Source organism: Drosophila innubila (genome assembly GCF_004354385.1).
Source record: "Drosophila innubila isolate TH190305 chromosome 2R unlocalized genomic scaffold, UK_Dinn_1.0 1_C_2R, whole genome shotgun sequence".
NCBI lineage: Eukaryota > Metazoa > Arthropoda > Insecta > Diptera > Drosophilidae > Drosophila > Drosophila innubila.
Genome location: NW_022995374.1, coordinates 4,531,167 through 4,544,050, shown reverse-complemented (window position 1 = coordinate 4,544,050; position 12,884 = coordinate 4,531,167). Strand labels below are relative to the sequence as shown.

The 12,884-nt window shown below is 40.0% G+C and overlaps 2 protein-coding genes and 1 long non-coding RNA gene across 3 annotated transcripts; all 3 read left to right on the top strand.

The window, feature by feature from the left end:
- Positions 1-298: 298 nt before the first annotated feature.
- On the top strand, positions 299-1,301 carry LOC117784352. The gene is made up of 2 exons (XR_004617417.1): positions 299-374; positions 447-1,301. It is a non-coding gene; the product is annotated as an uncharacterized LOC117784352 (long non-coding RNA).
- Positions 1,302-3,085: 1,784 nt separating this feature from the next.
- LOC117784478 (phenoloxidase 2) lies at positions 3,086-5,622 on the top strand. Its single transcript, XM_034622227.1, has 4 exons — positions 3,086-4,086; positions 4,173-4,268; positions 4,324-5,085; positions 5,147-5,622. Exons 1-4 carry the CDS (start codon positions 3,103-3,105, stop codon positions 5,360-5,362), a joined length of 2,058 nt encoding a protein of 685 aa, XP_034478118.1. The 5' UTR covers positions 3,086-3,102; the 3' UTR covers positions 5,363-5,622.
- A 127-nt stretch (positions 5,623-5,749) lies between these two features.
- On the top strand, positions 5,750-8,536 carry LOC117783920 (angiotensin-converting enzyme). The gene is made up of 6 exons (XM_034621488.1): positions 5,750-5,830; positions 6,407-7,678; positions 7,735-7,952; positions 8,012-8,134; positions 8,191-8,369; positions 8,431-8,536. Exons 1-6 carry the CDS (start codon positions 5,777-5,779, stop codon positions 8,439-8,441), a joined length of 1,857 nt encoding a protein of 618 aa, XP_034477379.1. The 5' UTR covers positions 5,750-5,776; the 3' UTR covers positions 8,442-8,536.
- Positions 8,537-12,884: the final 4,348 nt, after the last annotated feature.

Here is a 12,884-nt window from a genome sequence, read left to right as displayed (position 1 = left end):
GAATTGTTGAATTGAAATGAATTGAATTGTAGTGCAAGTTCCTTGATCTTTCAGGCGGTCTCTAATGCATGCAAAATTTTTGAATAGTTGTTATTGTAATTACAAGATCAAAAACCAAAAAAAAAAAAACTTAAATACAAAATGTAGCATTAGTGTAGTCTGAAAATATATTTGGGCACCAATATACACACACACAATACATACGAAAGAAGTATATGAAATTGACAGAAAACTAATCAAAAGTATTATACCAAAAACAATTTGTAACTATTGTAAAGAAATGTGTATCAAAGTAGGCTAAGATTGGTTTCATGTTGATGTATTGTATTTTATTTTATTTATAGTCAGTTCAAGCTAATACTTCATAGCGAAAGGTTAGTTGTTACTATATAAAAGCTTTACGTATTTAATTTTAAATACGTAATCTTGTTTTATATTTTTCACAGAATCATTCTGTCATTTGGCCCGATTGTCAAAAGGCACAAATACTCCGGAAGCTGGAATTGGGGAATCTACAGTCTTTTTGGCAATCTATAACATCGCAACATTGAAGTTATTGCCTCAAGTAAGAGTAACATCGACTGATGGATCACCAACTCTGAATGAGAAACCAGATTCATTGCTGGAATGCATCCTGTCATCCGGCATGCCAAATCTTCGACTGACTTAAGTCTCAATTCCTCCCAATTTGAGGCAGCTTCGCATTGGACTCCAGAGGCTGTAACATCGATGTCGTTGGTGCGGCTGCCACTTCCATTCAATCAACATCATCTTGCTCTTCCGTTTGCTCTACTGAGCTGCGGAGGAGCAAATGCTCAAATCTGAGAACATTGGTTAATGGGACGACATGAGTACTCCAGCTGGCTGCTGTTGTCTACGAATCGCATTGCAGAATAGATGAATAGATAGCAGTTTCAGTTCAGAATCCACAGTGGGCTGTGTTTAAGCTTCCTTGTTGTCTTCACAATCCGCTGCAATATTCTTCTGCTTCTCGGTAAATTGGCGTGCACCGAGTTTTGCAGTAAGGCGCATAGGATGCAGATGTATGGAATCCAGAGACACAGGCCATACATCTCCAAAGAAGCCTTCAGTGTGGAGTCTGTGATCTTAAAGTTGATTAAGTTTCTCTGATGTCGACCCAGTGATTCGAGAGTATTAGTCCCTGATGATCTTCTTCAGCCATTTTCTTATTGTAAAATTAGAAAATATTAACAATACTTTAATTTGTTAGCTCTCGCTATGAAGTATTAGCTTGAACTGACTATATTTCTAAAATATAATACAATACATCAACATAGGAAAAGTTTCGGCCTGCTTTGATACACATTTCTTTTCACTATCTAAATACGATAATATATATATAGAAAAATTTATATGGCATAAAGTACAGTTATCGTATCGAATCAAATTAAATTTAAACGTTTTATATATATGTATACAAACTGTAGAGAAATTGCTTTAGCTCAAGATTGTGACTAAGCTTTAAACACACACGAAACCAGATACATGAAACATGAAAACATGAAAACATAAAACTAGATTCCACTTTCATCGAATTATACATATTATACATATACAATATATATAATATATACTTACAACTTATTTTAGGGAACAACAACAGTTTTAAGTTGTTTAACAAAATGGCACTGATTATATTTTGCATACTTATATATATATACATATTTGTATTTATATTACTATCCATATCTTTGCAGAGAAAAGCAGGTGATTTTTCTATGTGTATAAATTTTAAATGATTAATTTCAATATTGAAGTACGTGTAATATATTTCGAACATATTTTTGTTTTTAAATCTATTCTAAGAACTATTTTATACAACTGCCATAAAAACAATAGGTAGATAATATTTTTTTTTTTTGATTTTATACAATTTATTTCTCCAATAAACTCTATGCATAAACAGCTGACATTATATCGATCCTTCAATCTGCAAAGGTATTAAATTTTCGGCACACCGAATGTAACTATTTTTTTTGTTTGTGTATGTATTTTTTGTGATTTTTTTTTCCTATATAATGCACAACGATTATGTAAATACATGTTTGTATTTGGATTTTCATGTAATTTTTGATATGATTAAAGAGATTTATACCATATGATACTCATACTTAAATACAATGCTCACTTTTCTTCGTACTGGTTACTGGGAACCAAATGTATATTCTGTTTTCTGTTTAAAACTTGAAAACCCGATAAACAACCAACTCTATCCTAAGAGCTTAATGACAACAACAACAACAACAACAAAAACACAACATATCATGCCAAATTATAAATGGAACACTGGACATAACCAAAGGGCTTTTCTATGATACTTTTTACAACAACTCTAACTCGAACAACGCTTTTACACCAACAACAAAAACAACACAAGAACAACAACAACAACAACAAGATATAATTGTATATACACTTTACAGAGCTGGTCTGCAGAAGTATTTCAAACCAAAAATATAGAAATATATATTCATATATTATGATATTTTCATCTATCTAAATGTCTCAACTATTTTGAAAAGAAAAAAAGTTGCAGATCAGTTGAAGAACTTGGATCTTAACAGAGAAAAAATATTGTAGAATTTCGATGCTCTGAGCGTAGAATTTGTTGCATATATACATACATAAATATATATAGAATATATATACATATAGTTTATATACAAACAAGATTAATCAAATTTCATTCAAATTAGCATATACATATGTATAAACAAAATTCTAATAAACTAAATAAAGAATGTATTTTAGAAATGTGCAATAAACAAGCAAACAACAACAACAACAAGAAGAAGAACAACAGCAACTGCGGTTTTCTCTTATCAGTTGTCAGTTGAATTTATTTGGACACACCGCAAAACATTTGCTTATCCTAACTTAAGGGTCTATCGCATATTTAGTTCCCAGGGAATACTTGCGGTTTCTGATAACGCTGATACCCTGGACATGGAGTGCCTCAACTGGCGACTATAAAAGGTGCAGCTGGAACCGAGAATGGACACAGTTCTCAAGCTGACTGCCGCACAAGTGTAATACTCGTATTTGTTTCAACTTCTGGTATTCCAAGTTCAACTCGCTAAGATGGCCGACAAGAAGAATCTATTGCTGCTCTTCGAGCATCCCACGGAGCCCGTCTTCATGGACAAGGGCAAGAAGGTGACCGTATTCGATGTGCCCGATAATTATCTGACCGATCGCTATCGTCCCATCAGCACCGAGGTGCAGAGCCGTGTGGGCGAGAAGGTTGAGCAACGGATTCCAGTTCGTGAGATCTCGATTCCGGACTTGCGCATTCCCATGTCCCTGGGCCGTGACGAGCAGTTCTCGCTGTTCATTCCGAAGCATCGCCGGATCGCCGGACGTCTGATTGACATATTCATGAATATGCGCAGTGTGGATGATCTGCAGAGTGTGGCGGTGTATGCTCGGGATCGTGTCAATCCTGTCATGTTCAACTATGCATTGTCCGTGGCATTGTTGCATCGTCCCGATACCCAGGGATTGGATCTGCCCTCGTTTGCGCAGACCTTCCCAGATCGCTTTGTCGACTCGCAGGTGTTCCGTGAACTGCGCGAGGAGTCCTTTGTGGTGCAGCCAGGCTCACGGATGCCCATTGTCATTCCCCGCGACTATACGGCCTCGGATCTGGAGCCAGAGCATCGTCTGTGGTATTTCCGTGAGGATCTGGGCATCAATCTGCATCACTGGCATTGGCATTTGGTTTATCCCTTCGAGGCCTCCGATCGCAGCATTGTGAACAAGGATCGTCGCGGTGAGCTCTTCTACTACATGCACGAACAGATCATGGCCAGATACAATATGGAACGCTTCAGCAACAATCTCGCCCGTGTGCAGCCCTTCAACAATCTGAGAGATCCCATTGCCGAGGGCTACTTCCCCAAGATGGACTCGCTGGTCTCCAGTCGCGCTTGGCCGCCACGTTTCGATAACACGCGCCTGGGCGACTTGAATCGCGAACAGGATCAGATCAATGTCGAGGTGGCCGATATGGAACGCTGGCGGGATCGCATCTTTGAGGCCATTCATCAGGGCTTCGTCATGGATGTGAGTGGGAAATGCAATGGCTTTAAATTTCAGTTAAAAATTAAATTTTTTTTTTTTTTTTTTTTTTTTTTTACTTTGCTTTTCAGGAGCGTGGACAACGTGTGCCTTTGGATGAGGCCACAGGCATTGATGTGCTCGGTAACATTCTGGAGTCCTCGATTCTGTCGCCCAATCGCACTTTGGTGAGTCCTTTTAGGTAATACCCCAAACTGGAACTAATTTAATCCTGTTTTCCAGTATGGAGATCTGCACAACTTTGGCCACGTCTTCATCTCGTACTCTCATGATACGAACAACAAGCACTTGGAGTCCTTTGGCGTCATCGGTGACTCCTCGACGGCCATGCGGGATCCAGCCTTCTACAGATGGCACGCGTACATCGATCGCATCTTCCAGGAGTACAAGAGTCGTCTGCCCGCCTACACGGATGCGCAGCTCAACTATGCGGGCATCTCGATCACTGGCGTTCAAGTGGCAGCCAATGGCAATCAACCCAATGTGCTGAGCACCTTCTGGCAGCAGTCTGACATGGATTTGTCACGTGGATTCGATTTCACGCCACGCGGCAATGTCTTTGCTCGCTTCACCCATTTGACCCATACGCCCTTCACCTACACCATCAATGTGAACAACGATGGCGGTGCCCAGCGCTTTGGTTACGTGCGCATCTTCATTGCGCCGAAGAATGATGAGCGTGGTCAGCCCATGTTGATGCGGGAGCAACGTCTGATGATGGTGGAGCTCGATAAGTTTGTGGTTTCGCTCAATCCGGGACCCAATACCATTCGCCGTCGCTCAACGGAGTCCAGTGTGACCATACCCTTCGAGAGAACCTTCCGCAATCTGGATGCGAATCGTCCGGCCGCTGGCACCGCTGAGGAGCTCGAATTCAACTTCTGCGGCTGCGGTTGGCCCAATCACATGCTCATCCCAAAGGGTCTGCCCGAGGGACTGCGTTGCGATCTCTTTGTCATGGTCTCCAACTATGAGAACGATAGGGTAAGTACAGTAGTACCTTAATCTCAATCTCTTAGACGCTAGCTAATTCTTTGGCTTACAGATTGACCAGGAGCTGGTGGGCCGTTGCAGTGATGCTGCCAGCTATTGTGGCGTTAGGGATCGCCGTTATCCTGATCGCCAATCGATGGGTTATCCCTTCGATCGTCTGCCACGCACTGGCGCCGATCGTCTGGTCAACTTCCTGACCCCCAACATGAGCATTGTGGATGTGAGCATTCGTCACCAGAATGAGACCACCACCAATCGACAGGCCTAGAAACTGATTGAGCTACAGATTGAGATGACGCGACCTTCAGTTGATGACAACGAGTTGAGATACATTTATATAGATACTTAGATACTAACACACTAGCAGTTATTGCATCTTTATTGAGCATTTAATAAACGCATCATGGCATTTAAAGAAAACAAAACGTAAAATAGCACAAATTTTGTACGTCGTGGCCTTAGACGAGTTTCACTTGTTCATTGATTGCGCTTATCAATGGGGCATGTGTGTTATTGATAGCCTACTCTCTCTCTCTCTCTCTCGTTCTCTCTTCCTCTGCTATAAACTCTCTCCTCTCTTCCCTATAGAACACGCACTTAAATTGTAGCTGAAGCTGCTCGAGTGGCTCAGTTTAAGACGAGCTGCAAAAGTGTAAAGATTCTACAAAATAACGGTTGAAAAATGAGGCACATTCTGTGCCAATCTGTGTGCTGGCTGCTGATAGCGGCCTTGGGCGTAAGTAAAGTCCACTAAAAGTTGTACACTGAAAAAATACCAGCTTCTAAAATCAAGAACATTCATCTTGAATATTTTGTTTTTTAAATATGATTACTTTATGACCAAATTACTAAAACTAAGTAGTTAATTTAAAAAATCTTAAAATCTTTATTTAAGAACACAATTCTTAAATTGTCCGGAAAGTATAAATATGTTCAATTTCATTTGAAACAAATGATGGAACCGTGGCGCTCTGGTTAGAGAAACCGTTTCAGTTGTGAAGCTGTAGGCGTCGGTTCGAATCCCACTCGTAACAAAATAAATTAACATTTTTAAAATTACTAAGACGGAATAAAGTGTATATAAATAAAAATATAAATAAAAAAATAGTTAAAGTTAAAAATATTTTTTCTTAAAATAAGAAAGAAGAAGAAATGTTTTGAAAATCAAGATGTGTTTTATAAATTTAAGAATTTTACATTCTCCACGCATTTATTATACCAAAAATCTTAGTTCTGAGACAAAAATCTTGATTTTAGAATATTTTACTATCAGTGTTGTGAGCTATTGATCTAACTGATCTCTGAACTCTAGTGTGCGTCTGCTGGCGTCAGCTCCAGCTCCAGCTATGATCGTCAGGTTAAAGCGTTCATTGATCTGTCCAGCGAGCGATACTTCAAGTTGTATAATCAGATTGCCGCCGAGACATATTCGGCCAACGATGAGGAGGACTTTGACGCACTCTTCTCCAAGTTGACCAATGTGAAACGCATTGCCGATGAGCTGGTTGGCATCTCCCGAGAGGCAAGTGGCTTTAATGTAACCCGGGTGCATAGTGCGGAGCTTAAGGCGGCACTTCAGGAACTTCGCACAGTTGGCGATTTGTTTGTGCTCGGTGAGGATTATTTCTCCTCGGTGCAAATGAATCTCGCCTCGCTGCAGAAGATGTCGACGGACAAGGACATTGAGCCGTATCTGGGCGGGGCCAAGATGCCCGACGAGGATGACAGTCCACTGGCCTATTATCCGGACATTCAGAAGATTGTGCAGCGCAGCAATGACGTCGATGAGTTGAAATACTATTGGGAGACTTGGCGCGATAAGAATCAAATCTGGGCCTCGGTCAATTTCTATACGATTGTGCAGTCTTATCAGAAGGCAGCCAAGATTCTAGAGATTCCAGTGCATCAATTGTGGTATCGCTACGACAGCCAAGAGATGCTCCAGCAAATGGAGCAAGCGATGTCCGAGCTGAAACCCGCCTATCAACAACTTCACGCATTTGTGCGTGACGAGCTGCATAAGAAGTACGGCGGAGATGTGGTTAAGCCAAATGGACCCATTCCGGATCATCTCTTCCAGCAGGTGGTGGAGCAGGCCTGGGAGGAGGGCAGCATCATTGAGTCCTACTTTCCACGCAAGGATCTGCCCCAATACGATGACTTTGTGAAGCAACTCAGCGCCAAGGCGTTAATCAATGAATCCGAGAGTTTCTACACATCCCTGGGATTCGAGCCGCTCAGCGCCGACTTCCACAAGAATCAACTAAAGGAGCCCAACGAGGAGAGACCCGACGATGATTGTCGTCCCGCTCTCTTCGATCTGACCCCGCATGTCTATATGATGTACTGCGAGAAAGTCAGTTTCCGCAAACTAATGCAATATCACGCCCACATGGCTCGTGTGTATTATGCCGATCAGAAGAAGCGTCTGCCCTCGTATTACTTTAAGGCCTACAATCTGGAGTATCCGGTGGGCGAGGCTGTCGTTCTCTCCGCCTCCTCACCCACACATCTGACCAACCGTGGCTTGGCCAAGGGAGTGCAGTTCACTGAAAATGCCCTGCAGAATCGACTCTTCCGTATGGTGAGTTGAAATTGAGAGTTGGTTTAATTCATTGCGTTAATTGTCAACCTATTTAGGGCATTCATAATGTGCTCAACATTCCACTGTACTATGTGCACACCAAAGTGATGCACGATCTGTTGAACGGCACCGTCGACATGGACACTGTGAACAAACATTACTGGAAGCTGTTGGAGCAGCATGCGGGCATTGAACCGCCCACGGATCGCACCGAGGGCGCCATTGATTTTCCCTACAAGTTCTATGTGAACATTGAACAGAACTATCAAACAAAGTATTTAAAATATTCATCTTACTGTTATCTTATGTAAATCATTTACATTTCCTTTGCAGAAAATTCATATCTGAAATTCTGGGCTATCAATTCTATCGCTCGCTCTGCCAGAAGAGCAATCATCGCGGTCAGCTTCACAATTGCGATTTCTTTGGCAATTTTGCAGTTGGCAATAGCTTAAAGTAAGCAAATTATTTAAAATTGAATTCATATGTATAACAAATTCTTTACATAATAGATCTATGATGTCCTTGGGCTCTACTAAGCCCTGGAAGCAAGTTGTTGCCAAAGTTCTGCCCAAGAATACAGGTCTCAGCAGTCTGGCTCTGCTGGAATACTATCAACCGATTCTGGATTGGCTTAAAACGCACAACCAGCAGACCAAAGTGAGAATTGGCTGGAATTCAACAAGCAAAAGTGAGCATATCTTTTATAATTTTTAAAATTTTTATATCTAATTGTTATTTTCTACTTTCAGAAATTGTTTAATTTTGCTTAAACAACATTAAATTGTTTATATAATACTCTGCTTATCAATAAATTCAACTTTTTAGTTGCTCAATTGCTGTCACCAGGTTTTTAAATATTAACTGCTTTGTGTGTACGCTTTGCAACACTGCAACACTTCGAAAATGAACTAGCTCAGCGAGCAGCTGTTGTCTCGTTTGCTCTGAGACAAACAAGCGTATCAGCGCTAAAGCAGTCGCATGTGCGTGCGAGCGAGACAAATAGAATTAGAAATTGTGCCGCCAAATGCCGAAATTTGAATTTACAAATATGCACACAATTTATTCATTGCTTTTATTCAATTTGAAAAATGTTTATTAATGTAATGTAAATAAGTAAATATTTTAACTAGTTTCTAACTTTTATTCATTATAGTTCCCTTTTAGCTGAGTGTTTGTTATCGATTTCTTGCATTTACTTTAATTTTCCAATGTTATTATTTTTGTGTTGCATTGTTTTGACTAGTAACAATAACAAATTTGGCAACTTGCTTAAGAATTGTCCAATCTAACGCAAGAGATTTGTGCAAGAGCAGCAACAATTGCTGTTAACTTGGCTAAGATTAGTTATCCATATATTTCTCAATAGTCAGTCAGCCGAATAATCGGTTCCGGTTGTGGGCAGTGCAGCTTTCGATGCACTTTAACTTTTTGTATCCGTTGTATTGTATCAACTCCATTGAAGTTTAACCACAGCTGACCGTCGTCTGCAAGGGAAAGGGGCAGAAGGAGGAACAACCTCGAATCTCAAGAGCCCTCGACATGCGTACGCTAAAGTGTCGCAATATTTAGTTATAGCCGTCGCAGTTGAAGCTCATCCAAGCGCAGCTCGTTGTCGGTTGATTGCATCTACATCCATATCCATCCACCTCCGAAGCGAGAAAGAGATGGAGAGAAGACAACGACTCTGGCTAGACTACATGACATGCAACATATTTGTAGCGGGTATCTCTGACTGCACATTCCAAGCGTGCATCATGAGACACTGGATTATAAATATGTAATGCCCATTTTGTTGCCATTCTGCTCCAAGCCGGACTTAACTTGACGCTTCACTTGCGCCAAACAACGACAATGCGACTGGCAAAAGGTCAGCGTTTCGACTGGTCATTAGCCAACTGTGGCAACTCTGGCAACAATTGGCTGCCATGGCGCAAGGTCGCCCATTTATATGCCTCGCTGAAGATTTAGATTTTCGATTCGAATTTGAAAACCAAGAGTTGATTGCAAGTCCAACTGCGCTAATTGTCGGGCGGAACAAATGCTCTTTCACTCGCTGGCAGTTGCAATTGTTTAAAGCTCGTGTGGGCGTCCTCTGGTAAATGAATGCATTGTGTGTCTGTCTTCCCCCCTCCTTCGCCAGCGATCCGTTAGGATCCGTAGTGTAGCTCCATGCCGCTGCTAATTGCGCCAAATTGTTGTCAGGGTGTCTCGCGGAATGAATGGCCATGAAATTAAATCGTTTCCACTGCAGCTGCTGCCGAGTCCAACTTTGACATGCCACATGCAGCTGAGGCAAGCCGTGGCAAGCAGTGGCAAGCTGTGGCACGCTGTGGCACGCCTGCCATCAGCCGGACGCAGACTTCAACTTCAACTTGAAGTTGAGTGAAAGGCACCCACGCCATAGACTTAGTCGCAGCTATCGTCATCTTCATCGTCATCGTCATCGTTGTCGTCGTAATCGTCCGTCGGTTTTTGCTGAATGCCTTTTTATGCAAAATCCCAAAGAGACCGCAAAGGGAAAACAACTTTAAATGAAATTAACATGCGGCTGTCAGCCAATTTGGCTGAACTTTTTTAAATTGCCCCCATGCCCATCAACAAATGCATTAACATTAACCCAAAAATCGTCTTAACTACATTCGCTCTCTCTCCCTCTCTCTCTCTCCCTCTCTCTCTCTCCCTCTCTCTCTCTCCCTCTCTCTCTCTCTCTTTCTTCTTACTTACTCTGCGTCTTTTTCTTTGCAAATTTGTTGCTTATATATTCAAGAGGTGAATTTCAGGCAAATATTTTCCCATTAACTTTGCACAAAGCAAACCAAATGAAATAAGCAAATCTGACAAATAGGTGAGCTGAATAGGATTTACATATATGAATATACATATATGTTATATTAGCTGTGTGTGAAATAGAGGTCGGCATTTTACTCTTATCATGTTTATTCAAGATCTCAAATATTCAGCGAAAATAAAACAAAAATTTAACATAATTTGTCCAATAATATTTTTATAGATATATATTTCAGATTTTTCTTTTGGAGAATAACATAATAATTGCATTTGTTAAATATCGGATAATTATATTGTTATATTATTAATTATATATTTAATTTTTTTATATCATGCTTTACATATATAAGCAAAATTAAAATGGTAATAAAATTATAATAAATAATATAAATAATATAGATTATTATCTATGTTTGATAAAGTTTCCTTTTGAAGCAGCTAACTTAAAGCTGTTTTCAATTTAAGTGCTAGTTTATATAAAAATTAGTTGAACTTTTTTTTTTTAATATCCGGCCTATTTGCAGCTTGATTTGCTTTTATTATGCCCCATAATTACAGTGAGAAAACCAATTGCTGATTTGCATCGATATCACGCATACGCTATTTTTTATTAAATATTTTTGGAGTTGGATCTTAAGCTGTGGCTGTAAAAACGAGAAAACTCGAAGCTGACCCCAAGCAATTAAGAAATTATGTATAAGTATAATGAAGCGAACTGTGATGATGGCAAGAAAACAACAAAAAAAAAACCAACAATAACTGGAGATGGCGGGGTGTGAAATGGACGCTCGACACCCGAAATGAACATTATGTATACGCACCGCTTGATGGCACAGCTGCTGCTACAGCTGCCCCAAAATGTTGTATACACGTACTACGCACATAAGTAATATCTGCAGGCGCCTTTCTTCATCTGGTTGTTGTTAACCTTTCTTTATTATTATTAGCAGCTGAAGCAAACAACACAATGATATACTCGTAGCATGCCCATAATTATCATTTGTTGCATTTCATTTCTATATTTCCACTACTCTTGGCTGTCGCATTGTCTTGATTTGTGCTTTTCTTTTATGGCATTTAACATGTAAATCATTTCTTTTCAGTAACAGCTTCAGTTTTAGATTCGTTTGTAAGTCTTTCACACTTCTGTTCTGTTTGATTCATTTGATGATGCGCTTGGAAATGCAAATCATAGTATTTATTTCACTCAATCTCCGCTTCCTGGCTTCCATGGCGAATGGCTAAGACAAAAGACTGAAGACACGAACGCGCCCAAGATTTAAAGCCCAGCTTGTGGCCGGTTATATAAGCGCGTGCTCGCTTTAAATAAAACTTCAACCAGCACGCAAGGGGTCAGAGTTACAATACGAGAGGCTGTGGCAGAGGCAGAGACTGTGCGGTAGGGGCAGCGGATGGCCTGCTGTGTAGGTGGAGAAATTATGTTGACATCATCGCCAAAAAATTGCCAAGAAGCCAAGCGGCAATCCACAACAGAAACCACTTGAAAGCAACAACAACAAAAATGTTGAAAAAAAATATCAAAATAAAATTCATTTTACTTTCATTTTCGGCAGCGCTCATTTCATTTACTCTTGTCTATGTTTTGGTTGTGGTTTAATGAATTTTTTTGACCAAAATTATAAACAAATCGTCTTCTGTCTATTTTGGCTGTTAGTTATTTAATCTGATTGCAATTTGAATATGTTGCAAATAAAGCAACAATATAAAACTAGTTACATTAAAGTCCAAATATCGAGAGATGTTGAGATTTATGGCAACAAGCATTCACTTTGACAGGAAGTTTTCTGCTATCGAGACACATAAAATGTTATACATTTAACTTATTGGTTTTGGCCATTCCAATTTATAACGGCGTAAAAATCTGACAAATTGACTGACTGACTGTTCGGAGTGAACGGTGAGCTGCAATGAGGAAATCTATAAATATTTTCATTATAATTTGCAATTTAATCATAATAAAAGCTTGAACGTCAATTTGTTTTGATTTGATTCGCCTACTGCACAACAACTGCACAACACAAAACGCAATGAAAGTCAAAGAGTCTCGTTTAGTTTTGCCACTTGAAATTGCCTTTTAATAGGCCATAGCTAAATTTCCTGGCTCGATGCCAGCCAAAAAAAACCGTTACAGCCAAAGGGGCAATTTAGCTGGGATTTGGCTTATGAAATGCAATTATTGCGCTGACAACTGTTTAGATTTTCGTCAGACATTTTCTAGGTCAACTTAAATGAAATTTAAACAAAATTTAAATTTAAATTGCCAAACTAATTTCCAGGTGTTGCTCAATTAACTGTACTCTACTGCACACACTAATGTGCAAAATCGTACAGCTCCTTCATGTGGGTATGTGTGTGTGTGTGTGTGTGTGTGTGTCTTCATCTTTCATTTTTTTTG